At 41.1% G+C, this 21,242-nt stretch overlaps 1 protein-coding gene across 4 annotated transcripts in view; it reads right to left on the bottom strand.

The window, feature by feature from the left end:
- Positions 1 to 21,242, bottom strand: part of RNGTT (RNA guanylyltransferase and 5'-phosphatase) — a 392,686-nt gene that overhangs the window by 96,147 nt on the left and 275,297 nt on the right. For all 4 annotated transcript variants that reach the window (XM_050949291.1, XM_050949292.1, XM_050949294.1 and 1 more), the window contains one exon: positions 19,366 to 19,466. In XM_050949291.1, the coding sequence (XP_050805248.1) occupies positions 19,366 to 19,466 (101 nt within the window). The remainder of the gene's footprint in view (positions 1 to 19,365; positions 19,467 to 21,242) is intronic.

Genomic DNA, 21,242 nt, shown 5'->3' with positions numbered 1-21,242 from the left:
GTGATGTGGCTTGGGGAAATATGACCCAAATCATAACAAGTGTGGATGCACGTCGTCACCCAAGATGAGATCCTCTGAGAGGAAACAGGTAGGTCTTTCATTCGGTCTGCTACCGCGACAAAGAGCTGGGGCGTTTTATGAAACAGTTTTGTCCGCTCAATATAAAATGCGAGTGGTCTACGGACGTGCAGGGAGTGCAATTGTTGCTCCCGTCGCGTTGAGTGTGGCTTCGGGAAGAAGACCAGGAGAAAGATGTCCTGGTTAACATGAAAGGCAGAAACCACCTTAGGGAGGAAAGCCAGGTGTGGTGCAACTGCACCTTGTCTTTGTGGAACACAGTGTACGGCGGATTCACCGTAAGAGCCGTAAGCTCAGAGACTCGTCTGGCCAATGTAATGGCTACGAGGAAAGCTGTCTTCCAAGACAGGTATAGTAGCGAGCAGGTTGCTGACGGCTCGAATGGGGGAGACATAAGTCTGGTTAAAAACAAGTTGGGGCTGGGCGGCGTACTTGAGGGTATAAGCGCTCCAAGCCCTTGAGAAACCTCGAAACCATAGGGTGTGAGAACACAGAATGACCACCTTCGCCTGGGTGGAAGGTAGAGATGGCTGCCAAGTGTACCCTCAGTGATGATACTGCTAGGCCCTGCTGTTTGAGAGACCAGAGGTAGTCCAAAACAGAGGGGATCGAGACCTCAGTGGGAGTAAGATTAAGCGTTTCGTACCAGCAGGAGAAACGCTTCCACTTGGCCAGGTACGTTGACTGGGTGGAAGGCTTCCTGCTACCCAGGAGAACTTGTTGTACTGATTCAGAGCAACGTAACTCTGACTGGTTTAGCCACGCAACAGCCACACTGTGAGGTGAAGAGCCTGCGGGTCCGGGTGGCGAAGCCTGCCGTGATCCTGAGTTATGAGGTCTGGGTGGAGTGGCAGGGTAATTGGGTTGGCTATCGACAGGTCAAGCAATGTGGTGTACCAGTGCTGCCTGGGCCACACTGGAGCGATCATGATGATGCGCACTCGGTCCCTGCAGAGTTTCGGCAGGACCTTGTGAACCAGCAGGAACGGTGGGAAGGCATAAAGGAGTTGGCTCTTCCACGGCCTCAGGAAAGCGTCCGAGATTGATCCCGGGGAGAGACCTTGGAAGGAGCAGAACATCTGGTATTTCCTGTTCTCGCGGGAAGAGAACAGGTCTATGGGGGGAAATCCCCACTTCTGGAAAACAGAATGCATAACATCCGGGCGGATCGATCACTCGTGAGACAGGAAAGACCTGCTGAGTTGATCCGCAAGGGTGTTCCGAATGCCTGGGAGAAAGGACACTACCAGATCTACCGAGTGGGCTATGCAAAAGTCCCAGAGTTGGATGGTCTCCTGACAAAGGGGGGAGGACCGTGTCCCTCACTGTTTGTTTATGTAGTACATGGCCGTTATGTTGTCTGTAAACACTGAGACACAACGGCCTCACAACTGTTGCTGGAATGCCTGGCACGCCAGGTGGACTGCTCTCAGTTCTCGGACATTTATGTGTAATGCCAGCTCCTGAGAAGACCAAAGGCCTTGAGTACGAAGGTGACCGAGGTGAGCACCCCAGAAGAGAGATGATACGTCTGTCATCAGGGACATTGAGGGTTGGGATGGATGGAACGGCATCCCTGCATACACCAGAGAGGGAGTTAGCCACCATTCTAGGGAGCCTAGAGGGCTCGAGGGAATGGTGACTATCGTGTCTATTGGGTCCCTGCCCAGGCGGTATACCGAGTTGAGCCAAACTTGGAGACCTGGCATGTTTGGTTACAAACGTGCAGGCAGCCATGTGACCCAGGAGACCGAGACAAGTGCGAGCTGAGGTAGTCGGGAAATTCTGTAGACCTCGGATGATTGTTGCCATCGCCTGAAACCGCGGCTGTGGTAAGCAGGCTCTGGCTAGATTGGAGTCCAGGATAGCTCCTATGAAGTCTAACCTCTGCGTGGGAACCAGAGTGGATTTTTCTATATTGATACATCAGGCCTAGATGTGTGAATAGGTCCTTGACGATGCCCACATGCTGAGTGACTTGTGTCTTGGAGGCCCCTTGGATAAGCCAATCGTCCAGATACAGAAAAACATGTATCCGACATCGGCGGAGGTAGGCGGCGACTACGGCTATACACTTTGCAAATACCCTTGGGGCTGTAGAAAGGCCAGACGGCAGGACCGTAAACTGGAAGTGCTGACGGTTGGCTACAAAGTGGAGGTATCTTCTGTGCAGAGGAAAGATGGCGATGTGAAAGTACGCGTCCTTCATATCAAGGGTGGCATACCAGTCTCCAGGATCCAAGGACGGGATAATGGTCCCCAGGGATACCACGCGGAACTTCAACTTTATCATAAACTGGTTGAGTCCTCGCAGGTCTAGGATAGGTCTGAGACCTTCCTTCGACTTGGGGATTAGGAAATAACAGGAGTAAAATCTCTTGCCCCTTTCGTCCATTGGTATCTCCTCTATAGCTCCTATGGCAAGGAGCGTCTGCACCTCTTGCAAGAGGAACTGATCGTGAGAGGGGTCCCTGAAGAGGGACAGGGTTGGAGGGTGGGAGGGCGGGATTGAAATAAATTGGAGGTGGTACCCATACTCCACCGTGCGTAGGACCCAGTGATCTGAAGTTAACTGGGACCACACCGGGAGGAAGTAGGAGAGACGGTTGGAGAAGGGAGGAGAGGGATCCTGGCCTGTAACTGGTAGGCCGCCCTCGGGCGCACCTTCAAAAGTTCGTCTTTGGTCTCAGTGGTGGTTTCGAAGGACCTTGATTTTGGCCCCCTTGAGGTCCTGATGGTGGTCTGCGACCACCTCGGCCACGCCGCCTGCCAAAGTCCTGTCTTTGTCTAGGCACAAAGCATGGGCGGAGAGGCTGGGGATGGAAAGGAAGGCGTTGGGTCACCGGCGTATGCATGCCGAGAGAGCGCATTATGACCCTGTTGTCCTTCAGGCTTTGCAGCCTGGGGTCAGTCTTTTCCGAGAAGAGGCCTTTACCATCAAATGGTAAGACCTGAATGGTGTACTGCAGCTCCAGTGGGAGGTTTGAAACCTGAAGCCATGAGATGCACCTCGTGGCAACACCCGAGGCCAAAGTCCTGGCTGCTGGCTGGAGCAGTGCTGGGAGCTGGAACGGTGCCGAGAGTAGTGGGCTGGCGAACGGGATACCAACCAGTGCTGCGAGTGCAACGAGTACTGAGGAGGAGAATGGTACCAGGACTGCAAGCGGCGTCAGGAATGGGAGCGCCGACGGGACCTGGAGCATCTGCGGGACTGTGATCGTGAATGGTGCCGCTCTGCTGTGCCGACAGAGGATGGTCTTATCAAGGCAGGCTTGCCGATAGACTGTATTACCTGCACCAGCGGTGCCAGGGCTTGAGGCGGCATCGACTCTGTCATGGCAATCAGATCCCTCGCCATTGAGAATGTCTCCGGCGTGGAGGGAATAGTAACCTCAACCACGGCGCATGCCGGGGAGCTGTCAGGCACCGGACTCGACGGCCCTCGTGGGACAAGAATCGAAGGTGCTGACGTCGTCGGTGCCGCGGCAGGTGTCAGTGCCGGGCGATCTGACTTAGATGAGCTCTCTGGCTGCGGTGCAGGTGGCATGGAAGCAGCAGGAGTCTTAGGCTTTCTCGACCTCGAGGAGAGGGAGTGGTGCTGAGTCGACTTCGGTGCCGGCGACGGTCGGTGCCAAGAAGCCTTGGCAGTACTGGCGCGGTCCGGTGCCGAGGAGGTGCTTCTGCCTGCCGAATGACCAGTGCTCGGTGCCGAAGGCGAAGAGGTAAGAGCCGCCTCCATGAGGAGTTGCTTTAGCTGAAAGTCTCGCTCCTTTTTGTTCTCGGCTTAAAAGCCTTGCAAATGTGACACTTATCTGTCAGGTGAGATTCCCCGAGGCACCTAAGGCAGGAGCCGTGTGGATCTCCTGTCGGCATCTGCTTATGACAGGCTGAGCACGGTTTGAAACCCGGTGAACCAGGCATGGGCCCCGGCACCGGGTGTGGGGAAGGGACTGATCCCCTCACCCCTCTTAACTATGAACAATAAAAATTAACTATAACTATATAACTTTGAACTATATACACAACAAAACAACTAGAGAACTACGGGTAGCTAGGGAGGTGGAGGTCAGTGAAACCACACTCCACTGTTTCAGCGATCGACACGGGTGGTAAGAAGGAACTGAGGGGCGGTTGGGTTGGCAGGGGTATATATCCGGTGCCAAGGCGGCGCCACTCCAGGGGGCGCCCAGCCGACCCACCGAGTGTTGCTAGTGTAAAAATCTTCCGATGAACATGCACGTGGCGCGCATACACCTAACTGGAATGAATATGAGCAAGCACTCAAAGAAGAACTATATTTGTTCCTACTCCTGGATCAGTCCCAATGCTTATATTGGTAACCAAAACTTGAGTAATGTAGCATAAGAATGCACATATAGAATTTTACAAATTCTTTAAAACAATTTCAGAAGAATATCATTTGGTAGATTTCCATTGCAATCCTGTCCTTATTAGGTTGTTTATATCTAAGGGGGTCAATATCTCAAGGAAAATGACAACTAGGATGGTCCTTTCTTCCCTAAGGAGAATCTGATTCCTGTCACTGAACTCAAATAATTCATCATGCGAAGGCGTGGGTCTGATTCTCTCTTGCCACAAAATCCAGGACTGTTTCTAATGTCTTTGAGGATTTAAGGTAAACATACTGCCAGTTAAACTGAAAAAGATGATTCTTCAGCAAATCTCCACAAGTTTAAACACAATTTGGAACATACTAGTTATATGCATATCATATAGATGATATTGCAATAGCAGAAATACAAGCAATCCAGAGCAGATTCATTTATTTTTTGATATGGTACGCTGATTCTCTAGAATTTAAGAATTCAGTCAGCCATGGGAAGCTGGGCTTCTGTTCTTCCAAAACAATTTAAGTGCATTTGGTGGTATCAAAGCAAACTAAATGGTACTCCTCAAGTTATGACTGACTGTCATGAACTATTTTATCTTTAAATATATTTATAACTTAGTACTTTTATCTCTACTTATATGATTTGTGGGTCCAGCTTTATCAGAAAATTGAATGATGAAACATTTGGAACAAAATAAAGATGAGGAATACAAAATATTTGTGAATGTCTTTTCTTTAGTGTCTCTGTCTGTCTAAATTTTTCCCTGTGACAAAATTAACTGTCTCCCCCAGTTTTACACTTTTTTCAGACACATGAGCATATGCAAGGAGGTCAACTGAGGTTTTATAAGTATATATATTCTTTTAACTTTAAAAGACATCAAATAATGTTCTGTCTCCTAAAATAAAGATCAGGAGTACAAAATATTTATGAATGCCTTCCCTTCTGTGGATCTGTCACGAATGTACATTTAAAAGCACTAGTTTGTAATAAGAAAATATTTTAAAAGTAAAAATATTTATTAGCTAACAAAAAAGGAAATATATGAATTTGTAAAATTAAGTGGTAATCAGGAAAACTAAAATAGGAAAAACATTTGGAGATTTAAGATGTTATTTATGACATATTCACAAAAATATTCCTTGTCTGAATAGGACTAAATTGATGAGAGATGAGTTTTTAGAATGGTATGGAAAAAATGAGCTGATACTTCAGGGCATTTTTATAAATTACAAAGGCTAACTTATACTAATGCAAAAGAATATGACCATAAGCATCAGCTGCAACTCAGCTTCAATAACTCAGAGTAGCCCATATGTCCCTCAGGACTTCAGGGGAAAAAAGGACAAGCATTTTCTTTATTTAAATTAATCTGTGCTTTTATTATGTATTTTGCAAGCCTCTGGAGCATGTAGCCAGGACCAGTGTCAGTCTCCTCATTATATTAAATACAAGCTGTTTTTAATTGGCACCTTGTAGTCTTCTATAACCAAATGGATTGAATCAAAATTTGAAAATACAACTGAAGGCTAATTAGGTAGCCTGAGAAATATCCAGATATTGCAAAACTGTGAGGGGAGAACAAATAAAATCAAGATTAAAATGTACTATTTTTAAAATGTCTAAAAAGCATCCAGATAAGCTTTGTAAAATATGTGTCTAATATTAGTTCAGATAGTATCCTATCAGTATGTAAATACAGCTGTTTGCTTCATTTATTTATATGAATTATGCATAGCAGGAAGGTATAAAATATATTAAAATGCACAGATAAAAATTAGAACATAACTAGCTTGTGACATTAACATGAAAGCACAACAGAGAAAATCAACATTGTAAAGCTTTATAAATTAGAACTTTCTTTATACTCCATACAACTGCACACTTTCATTCAAACTAGATCTGTTGTTTGAGGCCCTAACAAACTTAAATGTAAGTTCATTCATGACAGATCCACAGAAGGGAAGACATTCATAACTTAAACTTTAGTAAGGCATTTGATACTGTCTCGTATGATATTCTTATCAATAAACTAGGCAAATACAACTGAGATGGGGCTACTATAAGGTAGGTGCATAACTGGCTGGATAACCGTACTCAGGAGTAGTTATTAATGGTTCCCAATCCTGCAGGGGTCTGTTTTGGGACCGGCTCTGTTCAATATCTTCATCAACGACTTAGATATTGGCATAGAAAGTACGCTTATTAAGTTTGCAGATGATACAAAACTGGGAGGGATTGCAACTGCTTTGCAAGATAGGGTCATAATTCAAAATGATCTGGACAAATTGGAGAAATGGTCTGAGGTAAAGAGGATTAAGTTTAATAAAAACAAATGCAAAGTGCTCCACTTAGGAAGGAACAATCAATTTCACACATACAGAATGGGAAGAGACTGTCTAGGAAAGAGTATGGCAGAAAGGGAGTTAGGGGTTATAGTGGACCACAAGGTAAATATGAGTCACTGGTGTGATGCCGTTGCAAAAATAGCAAACATGATTCTGGATGCATTAACAGGTGTGTTGTGAGCAAGACAGGAGAAGTCATTCTTCCTCTCTACTCTGCGCGGGTTAGGCCTCAACTGGAATATTGTGTCCAGTTCTGGGCACTGCATTTCAAGAAAGATGTGGAGAAATTGGAGAGGGTCCAGAGAAGAACAACAAGAATGATTAAAGGTCTTGAGAACATGACCTATGAAGGAAGGCTGAAAGAACTGGGTTTATTTAGTTTGGAAAAGAGAAGACTGAGAGGGGACATGATAGCAGTTTTCAGGTATCTAAAAAGGTGTCGTAAGGAAGAGGGAGAAAACTTGTTCATCAAGCCTCTAAGGACAGAACAAGAAGCAATGGGCTTAAACTGCAGCAAGGGAGGTTTAGGTTGGACATTAGGAGAAAGTTCCTAACTGTCATGGTGATTAAACACTGGAAAAAACTGCCTACGGAGGTTGTGGAATCTCCATCTCTGGAGATATTTAAGAGTAGGTTAGATAAATGTCTATCAGAGATGGTCTAGACAGTATTTGGTTGTGCCATGAGGGCAGAGACTGGACACGATGACCCCTCGAGGTCCTTCCAGCCCTACAATCTATGAATCTATAAACGTGAAACATGTCTCCTTCCTGGTAACAGAAGTAGATCGGATCACTATTACCATCTTCTAATTAATACCCACATGGAGAGGGCTATGATAATATGGACTAAATCCAGCTTCCAGGCTGAGAGGGTTGGACACCACTCTAAGTACATACAGGCTAATTCTGTGGGCAAACAATTAGTATACAGAGCCTCTGAAATCGACTTGGCACATTTTGATTAGAAAGGCTGCAGTGATGGTATTCACTTGACTCCATTTTGTGGATTCTAGAAGTAATCACCACCTATTAATTTCAATACATAGGCTAAAAGCAAATGATTTCTCACATTTCCAGCCTTGTTTTATATTAATCCATGTTGAACCTCAGATTCATGTTGTGAATAGTTGCCAGAAACCCTAAAGCATTCAAAAAGCCACCTCTCACATAGATGAGATACTGTTCAAATTCAACTCAAGGGTGTGACTGAGGCATATATATGTTACACCTTTGTACGCTGAAGGATGTATATATGAACACACTAAAACAAACAAAGGTTAAGACAGAAAATAGGCAAGTAAAAGATGCAAATAGGTAAGGGTGAAGAAACAAAAAATAGCAAATAGGTTTTATACTATGTAACTTCCCTGTTCCTTGATTAATATTAATCTTATAAGATTTTGGGGGCAAGGACGACATTGTAACTATTCTCAGTAGATAGTTAAATGCACGTGTAAGGCCTGGTCTACACTAAAGGCCTTGGTCAATGTCGGGAGGTTATGCCGACCTAATTCTGTAGGGACGACACTACATCGTTCCTCCTACTGCTTTAACTCATCCACTATGCTGACCCAATAAATCCACCTTGGCAAGAGGCATAGTGCTTAGGATGATGTACTTAGGGTGATGCAGTGTCAGTATAGACACTGCATTGCTAATGTTGACTTTAGGGGACTCCAGGTAGTGTCCTACACTACCCCATTGTGGCCGCTCTGGTCACCTTTTAAAAAATATTCTGCTGTCTGGCAGCCAGGTACACTGGAACACACCTCTTCCCTTTTAAAACCCCAGGAATTTTTTGAAATTCCATTTCATATTTGCTTGGCGTGGAGAGCTAACGTAGCAGCTGACCATGCAGGCTCCATGCAGCAAAAGTGCTCCTGCCTGGAGTACATCAGAGATGGTGGATCTCCTGGGTCTGTGTGGAGAGGAGGCTGTGCCAAGTAAAGCTCTGATACAGCTGTAGGAACTTCGACATCTATGTCCCGATGGCTTGAGGCATGGCAGAGAAAGACTAAGACGGGGCATGCAGCAGTGTTGCATGAAAATCAAGAAACTCCGGCAGGCATACCGGAAGGAAAGGGCATGTTGTGTTCGTATCGCTCAGTGCAATACTGAAGAGCAGTGCAGGATCCACGCTTCTCACAAAGATGGCGGATGCGCAAACTAGCGGGGCTTTGGAAAAGTAGCATGAAAAGTAATAGGATGCCCATGGAATGACAGAATGGAGAAAACTGCATCATGGAACGCTGAACCCATGTTCCCAGCCACCCCGTGCAACTCGTTTGCACTCATGAGACATTGCAACCACTTCCCAAAACTCCTGGCACTAGATGGTGGTGAGTTCCACAGTGGGATAGCTACGCACAGTACATTGGTCTCTGCATCCATGCAAACACTGCTACTGTGGATGCACATCAGCAACACAAGGAGTGTAGTGTGGACATGCAACAGCAGTTTAATTACAGTGACTGCTGTCTGTTGACATAACTTAAGTGAATTTAATTTTGTAGTGTAGACAAGGTCTACGCCTTTGAAAGACTTGGGTCCAAGCAATTAAACTAAAGAATTGGAGGTAAGAACAAGAATCATAGTCTATCATATTAAACACGTATACCAACATATTTAAATACTGAATTTAAATATTTTAAAATGTAGTAGTGGTGAATATTGTGAAAATGAAATAATGTGGTGAGAAATATGGGGAAGGTTTTTATTCAAATAAAATCTTGCTTCTTTCTCCTCCCTTCAATGCTCCTTCCCATTAACTTCAAAGATGACATTTAAACCTGTCTTAGCTTCTTCTAGCAGCATTTAAGTCTTTGTCTGTTGAAAGAGTTAGAACAGCTTGAAGTTCAAAACAAAGGTTTCTTTTCGGACACTTAACATTTTAGCTGTTCAGCAGTTACCAAATGTGAATATTCCTGCTTCCTTCTACCAGGTGATTTGAGATATATGATATATGTTCTGCAGTGATCTGTGATATTTATTTAATGGTTACCTTTATTTTGAACTTATCTTCATACATTACCCTATCCTATCGTGACCTGTGTTGCTTTAATTGACTTCAAGATGGCTTCATATATACCGCCTACCACAAAATTATTTAACAGTGATATTTATCGATGAACTAATAAAAAAGAAAACAAACCGATCCAGACTTTATTAAAAAAAAATCACAGCATGTTACACTCCACCTTATGATTACACACATATATAAGGCCAAAGGCAAGAGACTCAAAAAAATGCTCCTTAGTACATTCACAGCCCCAAAGAGATCAATGGAATGTAGAAGTAAATGCAGACTATTCCCTTAACAAGAGTTCATTTTCAAACAAAACGATCTCAGTTTGGCATGTTGAAGCTGCTACTAAATTTGATGCATTTGTAATGAACGTAGGTTTAATACTACAAGATGTCATTTCCTCATTTAAAAGGTTAGACAATTAAGAATGCATATAGAAGACTAAATAGCTGCTGAGTGGAATTTTTCATAGGAAGTGTAGCATCTCTATTCAGTAGGAAGAAATGGTTCCTCTGGTTGGCTTTTCTGTTGTTTAATATACACTTTATTTTAATGGCCAGTTTAAGCTGAATAGAAGTTGAATGATTTAGATACTTTGATTTACACCTTGTCAGAAAATAGGGTATTCTCCTCCCCAGGTAAATTTTGACAAAACCAAAAAATACATGTTCACTGAAATTTTCCACGGAAAATTTTTTCTGGCAGAAAATTGTGCATGTAAAACAAACAATTTTCATTTTGAAACATCATTATAGTACATCATAGGATTTGTAGATCAGGTGCATCATGTTCCCATTTTCCTGGGCTTCATGGTTTGACTACATCTCCCAAGGCACACCACAGTTTCCCTTCTTGCTGAGCCACCATAGTGAATTTTCAGAGTACCTGACCATCGTGCCCTGTGGTTGATGCAGTCTGGTTGAAGAACCCAGCCCACAGAAGATAATGGAGATGTGAGGCACCTGAACTACAACTCTCACGAAGGCAACATATCAAAATTTTCCACAGAAAGTAGACACTTCTTGTGAAAAATGTGTTTGGTCAAAACCACAAAAACAAGTCAATGGAAAAATTTTCAACTACCTCTACTCTGAGTTCTTTGTTTCTGTAATAAAAGGCAAAGACTTCCAATTTCCTGAAATGTGGTATACTTGAATAATATTTCACCTTAAATCCAAGCTACATAACCTGTGGAATATTTTTTAGAAAAGGGGGCTTAGAACAAAATATATCTAATAAGATAGAGTAATTCATAAGAAATGGGTTAATTTTAGAGACATGATATTTGGGATCCCGCTTCATGACCTCTTGTCTGGAGAGAAGCAGGGGAAAGCACAAACTTTTCCTTAACAGAACAACTAGCTCTTGGGTAGCTGACACTGCAGCAAGCGGAAAGTCCACTTTAAGAGAGGTGGGTCAAGAGGGAACTCAGCCCTCATGGTTTGAAGGAAGCAGGGCCTATAGAACATGTAAGAATAGATTTAAATTCCACTTTGCAAGCATACAGATAATTTTAGGATAATGTGAAGCAAAGCTTTAAAAAATCTGGAGAAATGAGTAGCTAAAGTAGAATAATTATCTGACAGATGGAGATTGCCCAAGGCTGTCACTTGCACGCATAAAACACTGAGACTGAGTTCTTTTGGTTTTTTTTAGAAATTCCAAAAGCATGCTGAATATTAACTGTGGAAGGTATAACATTATGTTCAGTATAAATGCTGTCCAGATTTAAAAGTGGATTTTTTTTTAACTGAACTAGTGTCAGAGAGTGATTCTAAGTATCCAGATACAAGCAATACAGACCATATAGTGACAATACCACGAGGCAGAGTCTTCTGACGTCCAGATAAACACTGACCTGAGTGTGTTGTAAACCTCACCCTTCACTATGCCAATGATGGCAGCCTTTGTTGCACATTTCTATCACAAGAATCTTCGTGCCTTTTGCCATACTGTCCCTCATACACATAATGCACCCCCCAAATCAGTTTGCACAGCCAACACCCTGGCCTCGTTCAAACCCCTTTTTAAGAGCTACTTCTGTGATGCCTATGGTAAACTCCTTAATAAGTCTAAGCAAATGGCTTGTTAGGGATCAATTTACACTTCTTTTTCATTAATTAGAAAAAGAAAACTTGGACATTTACACTTAGCTAATATATGCAAATGTGTGTTCCTATCACTGTCATCCTCCCTCCCACTGAGTTCTACACTCATTTTTTGCATCTTGTCCTTGTTTGTACTGTAGCACAGGGACTACTTTTTATTTTATGTTTGTGGGGCACCCAGGACAATGGGACCCCGATCTTGACTGGGATATCTGGGTGCTAATATAATACAAATTATAATCCTGTGGAATTAAAATATTGTTATGACTTGTACACAGCTCAGACACTAAAATGATAAGTGTGGTATAAGAACCTGTGCAGAACAGAACACAACACCAGGAATGGAAAGGTTCTGTCTTTGAAGACCTCACAACCTAAACTGACAGTTCATAAACAAAGTAAAGAGGAAGGAGAGGACATAAATTAACAAAATACACTGTGCAGGTTTTTTAACAGTTTTTGTGTTATAATTTTTCCAGTCACTGGTTGGTTAATATTTATCAGGCTGGGAAGGCAAGGACGGACTAGTATTCACAGACAAATCTGTAGGATTTATAGGGCAACTCATTAATGAAATAAGGAGGCTACTATTTATATGAAATGACAAATCATGGTCTTCTTGCCCATTCTGTGGCAATTAAAATTACTTGAGCTTTTTCCCGAGAAATGTTCCAGATTACTCTAGCTGTAAAGGAAGAGTAAATCACACCATCTAACATTACATCCAACCAAAGGGAAAAATGGCTTGCTTATATTTATTGTATCTGTGCCTAGCTCTCTATGGCTCAAAGAGAATAATTTTATAAAATTTCTTGGTAGCAAAAAAGTCCAGGATTTGATTATAGCAAGTGGATTGTGTCCTGAAACATATTTTACTTCAACTCCCAGTCTCCTGCCTTGTATTACTGACATTTGACCCTTTGTTTCAATTTTTCTGAATATATGTGGCCAACATGGTTACATTGTTTTCTGCCTCTTGCACTCCCAACACACACACAAGGCTGCTCCCTACGCCCTGATACCTAAGAATATTTTTGTAAAATTATACCTTATAATTTATTTCTCCCTTGGAAGATGGGTAAAATTCCTTCAAACCTTTCCCATATGTCGAAGTTCCGCGCAAAACTGATGCTCTTCTGTGATTTGAAATGGTATCAATGGTTTGACAAATCTGATTGTCCCACTTGTTTGGATGCTTCCATTCAGAGCCAATCAGACCAAACATTTGTCTGTTATTTGCTTTTAACACACTTTGTTCAGAAAGCCACCAGGCAAACTGCACAAAGGGAGAGCTAACAGAGAAATGACTGAAGAGTTTTGAGATTCAGCTCTTGTATGCCACTACTATGTATCTGGCAGTTTGTGGACACAGAAAAATTGATGCCTGAGGATTTGTTTAATTTTTCCAGAAATGTTCTTAAAATCTGGCTCTTTGGGATAAGTTACCTTAGACTTTTAAAGAATTTCTCCATTTGTGATAAATCAAGGATGCTGCAGAGCAGCAAGTGAATATTTTCTTTCTGTTAATGTGCTTTGATTAACAGATCACTCAGCAATGAAATAGATATTTATGTTCATGTTCCTGAAGTTTTACTGCTATTAGGATCAATATAGTTTAGGCAAAACACAAGAAACCACTCAAAGGCTGAAGGGCCTGCAGTTATGAGACTACAACCTAGAAAAAATCTGAAAGGATTTCAAAGTACTGGCAAGTGAAGTTAGCCTTTTTTAAAATGTATGGACTAGGAGAGATCTCCTGTTTGAATGTCTTGTTTTTGTGAGATGCAGGCCTTCCACCAAAACTGATTTTCATTCAGCTGATTATTAAGTATAACTAAAACTGAACTGGGACTTTAGGATCAAGCATCTCTAACATAAAAACAAAAAAACTATAAAATCTGTCTTCTACTGGGATGGAGCAATGCCTGTAATTTACAGTAACTTGCTGTAGTAACAACATTTTACTTTTATAGAGATTTTTATCCTGATAATGCTTTACAAATTATGGGCTTGATCCTGCTCCTTTTTCATTAATGGCAAAATTCCCACTGATTTCAATGGGAAAAGCACTGAACAGATAAAAAGAATCATCCACCCATCCATCACTGAATACAGCTATGTCTGGAGTGGAACACAGCAGCTACTTAATAGAGAACACCAACACCTCAGAACAATTTAGAGAAGGAAACCACAGGAGGAATTTTAGGTAGGTAGAAAATCATTATACAAATGGAAATTTGATAGTCACCACAGACAACCCCTACTTTTTTTGTATGAAAATTACCACAAGATTATTATAAGTAATTAGGATCTCAGTTACATATTCCATCTAAAAAACAATGGGTCCAACAGCACCGTGTCCCATAATCCCATGCTAACGGCACTAGATAAGTACTGCTGCAGTGAAAAGACTGATAGTGGCTGAATCACCAACACACATTGCTTAATTTGTAATTAAACAAGTGCTGGGGCTCAAGCAATTTTTTAATTTTCATAACTGACATGGCAAGCCCAGAGGAGCGGGGGCTACGAAATGCCAAGTATAGAGCTGCCGGGACTCAGCCCTGGCAAGCCCTGGAACAAATTGAGCACTGCCAACACCATTTCCTAAAGCAACTTGAGTATTCTTATAATTTGACCTGCACTAACACTGCTTAGGTTGTGAGCACTGAGAAGATGACATCCTGAGGTGGTAGGGATCTAGGTATTTGCCCATATTTAAAGTAAAAGTTAAAGTAGAATGGAGGACTTGCTAATTGTGAGCAGTAACCTTTGCTTACTATTTCAGAATCCATTTATTCAGCTCTCCACGGAGAGGAAAAAGGATTCTCAAGTGTTTATCTGAGATAAATGTGGGTTTGTCTCACCATTTGTCATTGACAGATCAATACAGGGACAAATTCTGATTCCATAAACATCACCGCTTAATTGTATTGTAAAATAACGGATGAATTTCAGGGCAGCTCTCTAATCACTTCTGTATCGCTCAGCTGTCAAGCCTCCATCCAGTATATAGTATTTTTGATCTAAGGGAAAAAAACCACTTTCCTTAACAGGTTGACAGTTATATCAATGCCTGCTTTTTCAGACAGCCTAGCTTGGGAACGAACCAAAAGGAAGCCCAATGCCATAATTTTAGAATTGCTAGCAGCAACGCATTCAGTGTAATGAAACAGATTTTCTAGTTATATTAGAATTCAATCTAACAGGTGCTTGTTCATAGCCATTTTATTATAGCAGTGCTCAAAGTCCTGAAACTCCTTTTTAAAGCGTAAACTTACATGTGGTTCTTTTTGATACTCCTGCAGCATCTAAAAAATCCTTATATTTCTGTTACTCTTTTCAAACAACTTTATATCGCCTAGCCATGCTGGAAGAAAAAGACAAGAGGCAATGGATGTGGTTTAATTAGGCTGAAGCTTTATTCATTTAAAATGTCTGGAAATACTCAGCAACAAATTGTACAATGCATGTCATCAGTATTTCCTTGTTTCCACCTGTTTGGGGAGCTGGCTTCAGCTCTCCCCCTTTCTAATCAGTTCCCAGCCAGGCAACTGCTAGGACCCTACCAATATCCCCTACAAGGGTTAAGGGCGCTTGAAGAGGGAGGGAGATTGACTCCCTGCTGTACAAGACATTAGGAACCCTGAATCCTGCTTCCCCAGTTTCTTTAAGGGATGTTTTCCTTTACATCCCCTTCAAGTCCATTTTATCTACTAACCGTACCCTTCTGTAATGAGTACCCACACTCGAATCTGCCACATTTTTTATTTACTAAGTTGCAAAATTTTAACCTAAAATTTAATAAAATAACCCTGCCACCCCATCAAGTCTTTCACCAACTGAGGAGAAGTGATAAAGCCTTTTTTAAGAAAGCAAAGATGATAATGTGTTTTTTGTTTTAAACTGGAAACATCTGCCTCTCAAAAGCTAAACTTAAAAACAAACATCCTAACAAACACTTCAGCCAATCTGGCATTGAGGGAAAAATTCCTTCTCAGCCCCCAAGAAAAACTGGTGACTAGCAAAATGTCCACAGCGGATCATGAAGAAACCCAATTTTACTCTGATTCCACGATGGGTATTGCCAGCCTGATCCTTGTGAGAGGGCTTCTCTGGACCTGCCCGAAGTATAAATAATGCCCTCTCCACCCCTCTCCTCTGTTCACCTGGAATGGCAGTGCTCCCACCCCACACACCTGGTCTGGCCACTTCCTGTTCCTCCTTGCCTCATCCAGATAAACCTTCCCCCTCTGCCATCAATTGCAGATGGAGCCCTTATAAGAGGAACAAGCCTTTTTCTTCCAGCCAGCTAGATAAATGACCCACCTTACACAGTTCCTGGGAGTACATTGTTAAGGTTTTGCCAAGCAATAAACTGAATGATTAAATTAACAACTGCCAATTAATAGCACCATATTACTTAAACATTATTTGTGATTAACTGGCCAGAGGCTATGATTTTATAGATCACTGTTCAACCTAAATATTTCCTTAAAAATTACAATAAATAATATTTTACTCAGTACTTCAATACATTTCTTTTGTCAGGCCCCTGTGAGTTTAGTTATGTTAAAAACTTCATTAAAATGTTAACTTTTAACAACAGTTAGCCTGCTGGTGTGTGGAGACCACAGTCTGTCATGCTGACCAATACTGTTTCATTGTTTCCTTGTGCTCTTCTGTTCATCTCTCTGTCAGTCTGTTCTCTTATTTATACTTGCCGATACTCAAATTGTAAGCTATTTTGGCCAGGGACTGACTTTTTGTTCTGTACAGCACCTAAGCACAATGAGGTCCTGGCCCACAAATGGAGGTTCCTAGACACTATAATACACAAATGATCTAATAGCTGAAAGCCTGTGCTCTCGCACAGGTCTGACAGTTGGATCAAACAACCCATTTTCTATGCACACAGCACCTTATGTTCACACTCCTCCTTCATGCAGCCAATGAAACTGCTGCATGCAAATTAGCCATAGAGGAAGGATAGTGATTGGTTGAGTTGCCTTTGATCTCACAATAGTCTAGAATTCTTTGCACAGGTGTAATCTGCAAAGTCAATATGGCTGTGAATTAAAAATTGAACAACAGGATACAAATTTAAGTGATTGAAATGATATTCTGAACAAAAAGTCAACTTGTAGCTGTTTTCCTTGCTTCACATTGACTATGTATATTCTACGCCCCAGAGTGACATGCAGAGTGATAATCCTGGATCCTTTTTACATATATAATAATAATACTACATGTGATGTAGTACAGCACACACTGAAAATATGTAGTGTCTATATGCTGATAATCAAGAAACCCAGGTAAAAATATGTAGGTTTGTAATCTAAGTTGTTCATTTACCCCTGTTGCATTTGATATTTAGAGCTTAATTTTCAGAAGGGGCTTCCTAAACTGGCTATTCAACACCTGCTTATTCAGGGAATATGGGCACCAAGATATATAAAGTAGGCTTGGAAGGATTAAATTTTTATCAGTAAATGTAGGTAAACATCAATTTAACCCTACACACGCAAACTGACAAAAAAAATTTCCATTGATGATACTGAAATTTATAAACATGCAAAGTAAATAAATGATGCTTGAGAGTTTGATTTTAGGATATTTATTTTATATATTTTTACATGCAAGATTGATAATTTGTGTTTTAATGGTTCTACAGCTTTAACTTCTTGAATCTCAGCATCTATTGTCAGCAATTGTGAATATTTAAATAGATAAAAACTGAAAAAAAGTTTAAAAATAACACTGATATTATCTGTCAAAATTATAAATAAATACAACTCCAATTCCATCAAGCCTGCATACAAGTAACCATGTGCACACAAATTTAGAAGTCACTTCTGCATTTTGGACACCAAACATATAATGTAGCTGGAATATAATAAATGTTTTCCGTGTCTGAAAGTAGGACTTCCCTGTGAAAACAGACTAATGATTTATCTAGTCAAGTATCCTACCTCCAACAGATTCTAGGTGAGCTTCTAGAAATTGTTCTTGTTTATAACAACATTTTACTTTTCCAATCTAATAGTAACAAATCTACCAAATTGAATACATTATAATCAGCATCTTCTCTTTGCTTATTATTTCTGTGTGAAATCAGCATCATCTTATCAAATGCACACTCCACTCAAAATGAAATGAGAGAACTTTTTTTGTTTAGACATCATGGCTCATTACTGTAACATCCTCAAGCTTCAGCAGAAATCACAAAAACTGCCCTGCAATTAAATACCTTGTTTGGCTAATACAGCTTAACTTTTATTATGGAAAATCATCCGGTTAAACAGTTATAATGTGATTTCTATCGATATCCTTATTTAAGAAAGCAAAGATGATAATGTGTTTTTTGTTTTAAACTGGAAACATCTGCCTCTCAAAAGCTAAACTTAAAAACAAACATCCTAATATATTCCCTAGCAGTAACAGGTATTTTCTGGCTTTGTGCCATATCCACAAGTGAGTACTTCTGTATATTTTCAAATAATTCTCTGTGTCCTTAGGATGAGACACACTCACAATCTATCACAATCTCTATATATTAATAAGACCTGCAAGTATTTTAGAGAGTTAGATGCACTATTATTACCATTATTCAATTCTGTTCACTGGAATAATGAGCAATATATGAATTAACTGAAAAACTACTTTCTTCATAGTTACTAGAGGCATAAAGAAAAAAGCTAAAAGTAAGTATATCAAACTGTCAGCAGGAATGAAACCCAGATATTAAAATATTAAACAACCTGAAAATCAATTAACTTGATTTTAAACAAAACCTCTTCCATGGAAAACATAACTTAATGACTTAAACCCCAGTACAATCACACATGGTAACTGCCATTGCTTAATACATTTATGCAATTTACAAGCAGCAGATGTACCAGACAGAGAAATAAGTAGAAATGATGTAATCTAAAGACCATTTAAATGTCTTGGGCTATGAAACCTTACCTTCCTTGATGGGGTTTTGGTGGATATTAAAGAATAACTAATAAGTCAAAGAGCTACATTAAAGCAAGGTCTTGAATAAATCTTCATTGTTATATCATTTTGTGCAATTGTGGATAGATGATAATTTAACATACAGCAAATTTAATTTTTAAAAGCACAAGAGATGCTGTTGAATTTAATGTGTCTTCTTTAACAATAATAAATTAGGGAAATTCAGTTATAAGACTGACCAGATCTACGTTACATACATCTGCGGTACAGTTTCTTGGTACAGTACCAACCACAAGTCAAAGAAACAACTGGCTAGGCTTCTAATGGACAAATGCTACAGAAAGTGAAGTAGGGTGTGTGTGTGAGAGAAGGGGAGGTAAACCTAGAAAAGATCAAGTAATAATACCAGAGAAATGTTTGCTGCTAAGGACCATTCAAGTGAATATTTTAGGTTATCTTTAAAAAGGGTAAGGAAGGGAAGAGATTACATACCCTTCTCCACCAATTCTTGTTATCTTTAGACGAAAATCAACAGAATTCAGACTGGGTGGCTTCCATTTCAAAATATCATCACATCGACCAGGCTTGTATTTCTAAAGCAAATTAAAGAGCAGTTTAATTATGCTTTATTAGGCTTTTTAAAGTTAAAATTCAGCATTTTCTACTTTATCAACTGTTTACTTCTAGGGTTGCTGTAGCTAAGTATATTCTTTTAGCTGAAGTATTTAGCAAAATGTATGACAAAATACAATAGTTGTATGCAACAAATAGAGTATTCACCATTTTATTTACATCTGATTCGCTATCCCACTGTATTCAAACAATTGCACAAGACAAAGAACTGAGAAAGAAAATATAAATTAACATATTTGTCATGTTTTTCTGGCTAATAAAAAGATAACATTCTCCTACAAAGGTGTTTTCATGTGGAAACTCAAACTGAGATGAAACAGCATAAGAAGAATCTAAAATGTTGACATCCTTTCTCTCTCTATATATATATCTATATAAACAACTTTTTTGCACTCTCAAATTTTTCAGACAATTTTAAGACCAGTGACTCTGTTAGCTATACTGCTTTTTGTGTTTGGTTATGGGTTGTTTTTTTCTTTAAATACAATGTGAATAAGTCATGATAAGTCACCGTATTTTTTTCTCAGATGGATCCAATTAGAAACATTTTTCTACCAATGGAAGACTGTGCTGTGTAAAGATTAAAGAAAACCATGACAGCTACCTCTGTATGCTGCTTTTCTATCCAGCAACAATAAGCTCAGACGAGTTGCCTAAGAGATAGAGTACCTGCTTGACTGAACTGTAAGATGCAACTTATGGGCTACAATGAAAAGTATACTATGTTAAGTATTTAGGGATATGACAGAATTCACTAGTTCCCTGTATTTTAAAATAAAGTCAGGCAGTGGATTAGGGGTGAAAGTGTGTGCAGAGAACTACCTTGTTACCTACTACTATATGATGTTATTTGCACTTAAACTAGGACTCATCTATGTGATTTACATGTAAGAGACCCATGGCATTTAGTCAGAAGTTCCTGTCTGTATTTAGCATTTCTATTTCTTTATAATGTAAAAGAAGCAATCTTCTCTTATATCACCAGAGATAAAACTAATAACCATCATTAAGGCTATGTTTTAGTCATGGGTATTTTTAGTAAAAGTCATGGACAGCTCACGGGCAGTAAACAAAAATTCACGGCCTGTGACATGTCCATGACTTTTACTATATACCCCTAACTAAAACTTGGGCTGTGGGTCTGCAGGTGCTGGGGGAAGGGGAGGGAGGTCCAGGGGCGCTGTGTGTGCTCAGGGTGGTGGTCCAGGACCCCCACTGGCACTGGTGAGAGAGGGTGGCAGTGCATGGCCCAGGACCCCTGCTGGTGCTGTGGGGGGAGAGGCAGGCAGTGGCGCATAGCCTGGGACTCTTGCTGGAGGGGAAGGTGGAGGGGGGATGGCAGGCTCCCTACCCAGCTCTGACCGATATGTCTCTGCAGCTCCTAGGTGGAGGGGCGGCCAGTAGGGCTCTGCACGCTGCTCCTGTGACAAGCGCCGGCTCCGCAATTCCTATTGGCTGGGAACTGCAGCCAATGGGAGCTGCAGGGTTGGTGCCTGAAGCTGCGGGCAACACATGGAGCCGCCAGGCCCGTCTGCCTAGGAGCTGCAGTGACATGCCAGTGGGAGCCGGGGAGCCACCCCAGGTAAGCACCGCCCCACACCGCAATCCCTGACACAGGCCTGAGCCCCCTCCCACACCCCAACTGCTGCTGCTGCTGGACATGGGGCTGCCCAAGCTGGGCAGCCCCTGAACCAGCCATATCAGCCACTGCAGATGTCACGGAAAGTCACAGAATC

Source organism: Gopherus flavomarginatus, chromosome 4 (assembly GCF_025201925.1).
Source record: "Gopherus flavomarginatus isolate rGopFla2 chromosome 4, rGopFla2.mat.asm, whole genome shotgun sequence".
In the NCBI taxonomy this organism is placed as follows: Eukaryota; Metazoa; Chordata; order Testudines; family Testudinidae; genus Gopherus; species Gopherus flavomarginatus.
The sequence above is the reverse complement of the archived record's forward strand: the minus strand, read 5'-3'. Positions and strand labels throughout refer to the sequence as shown.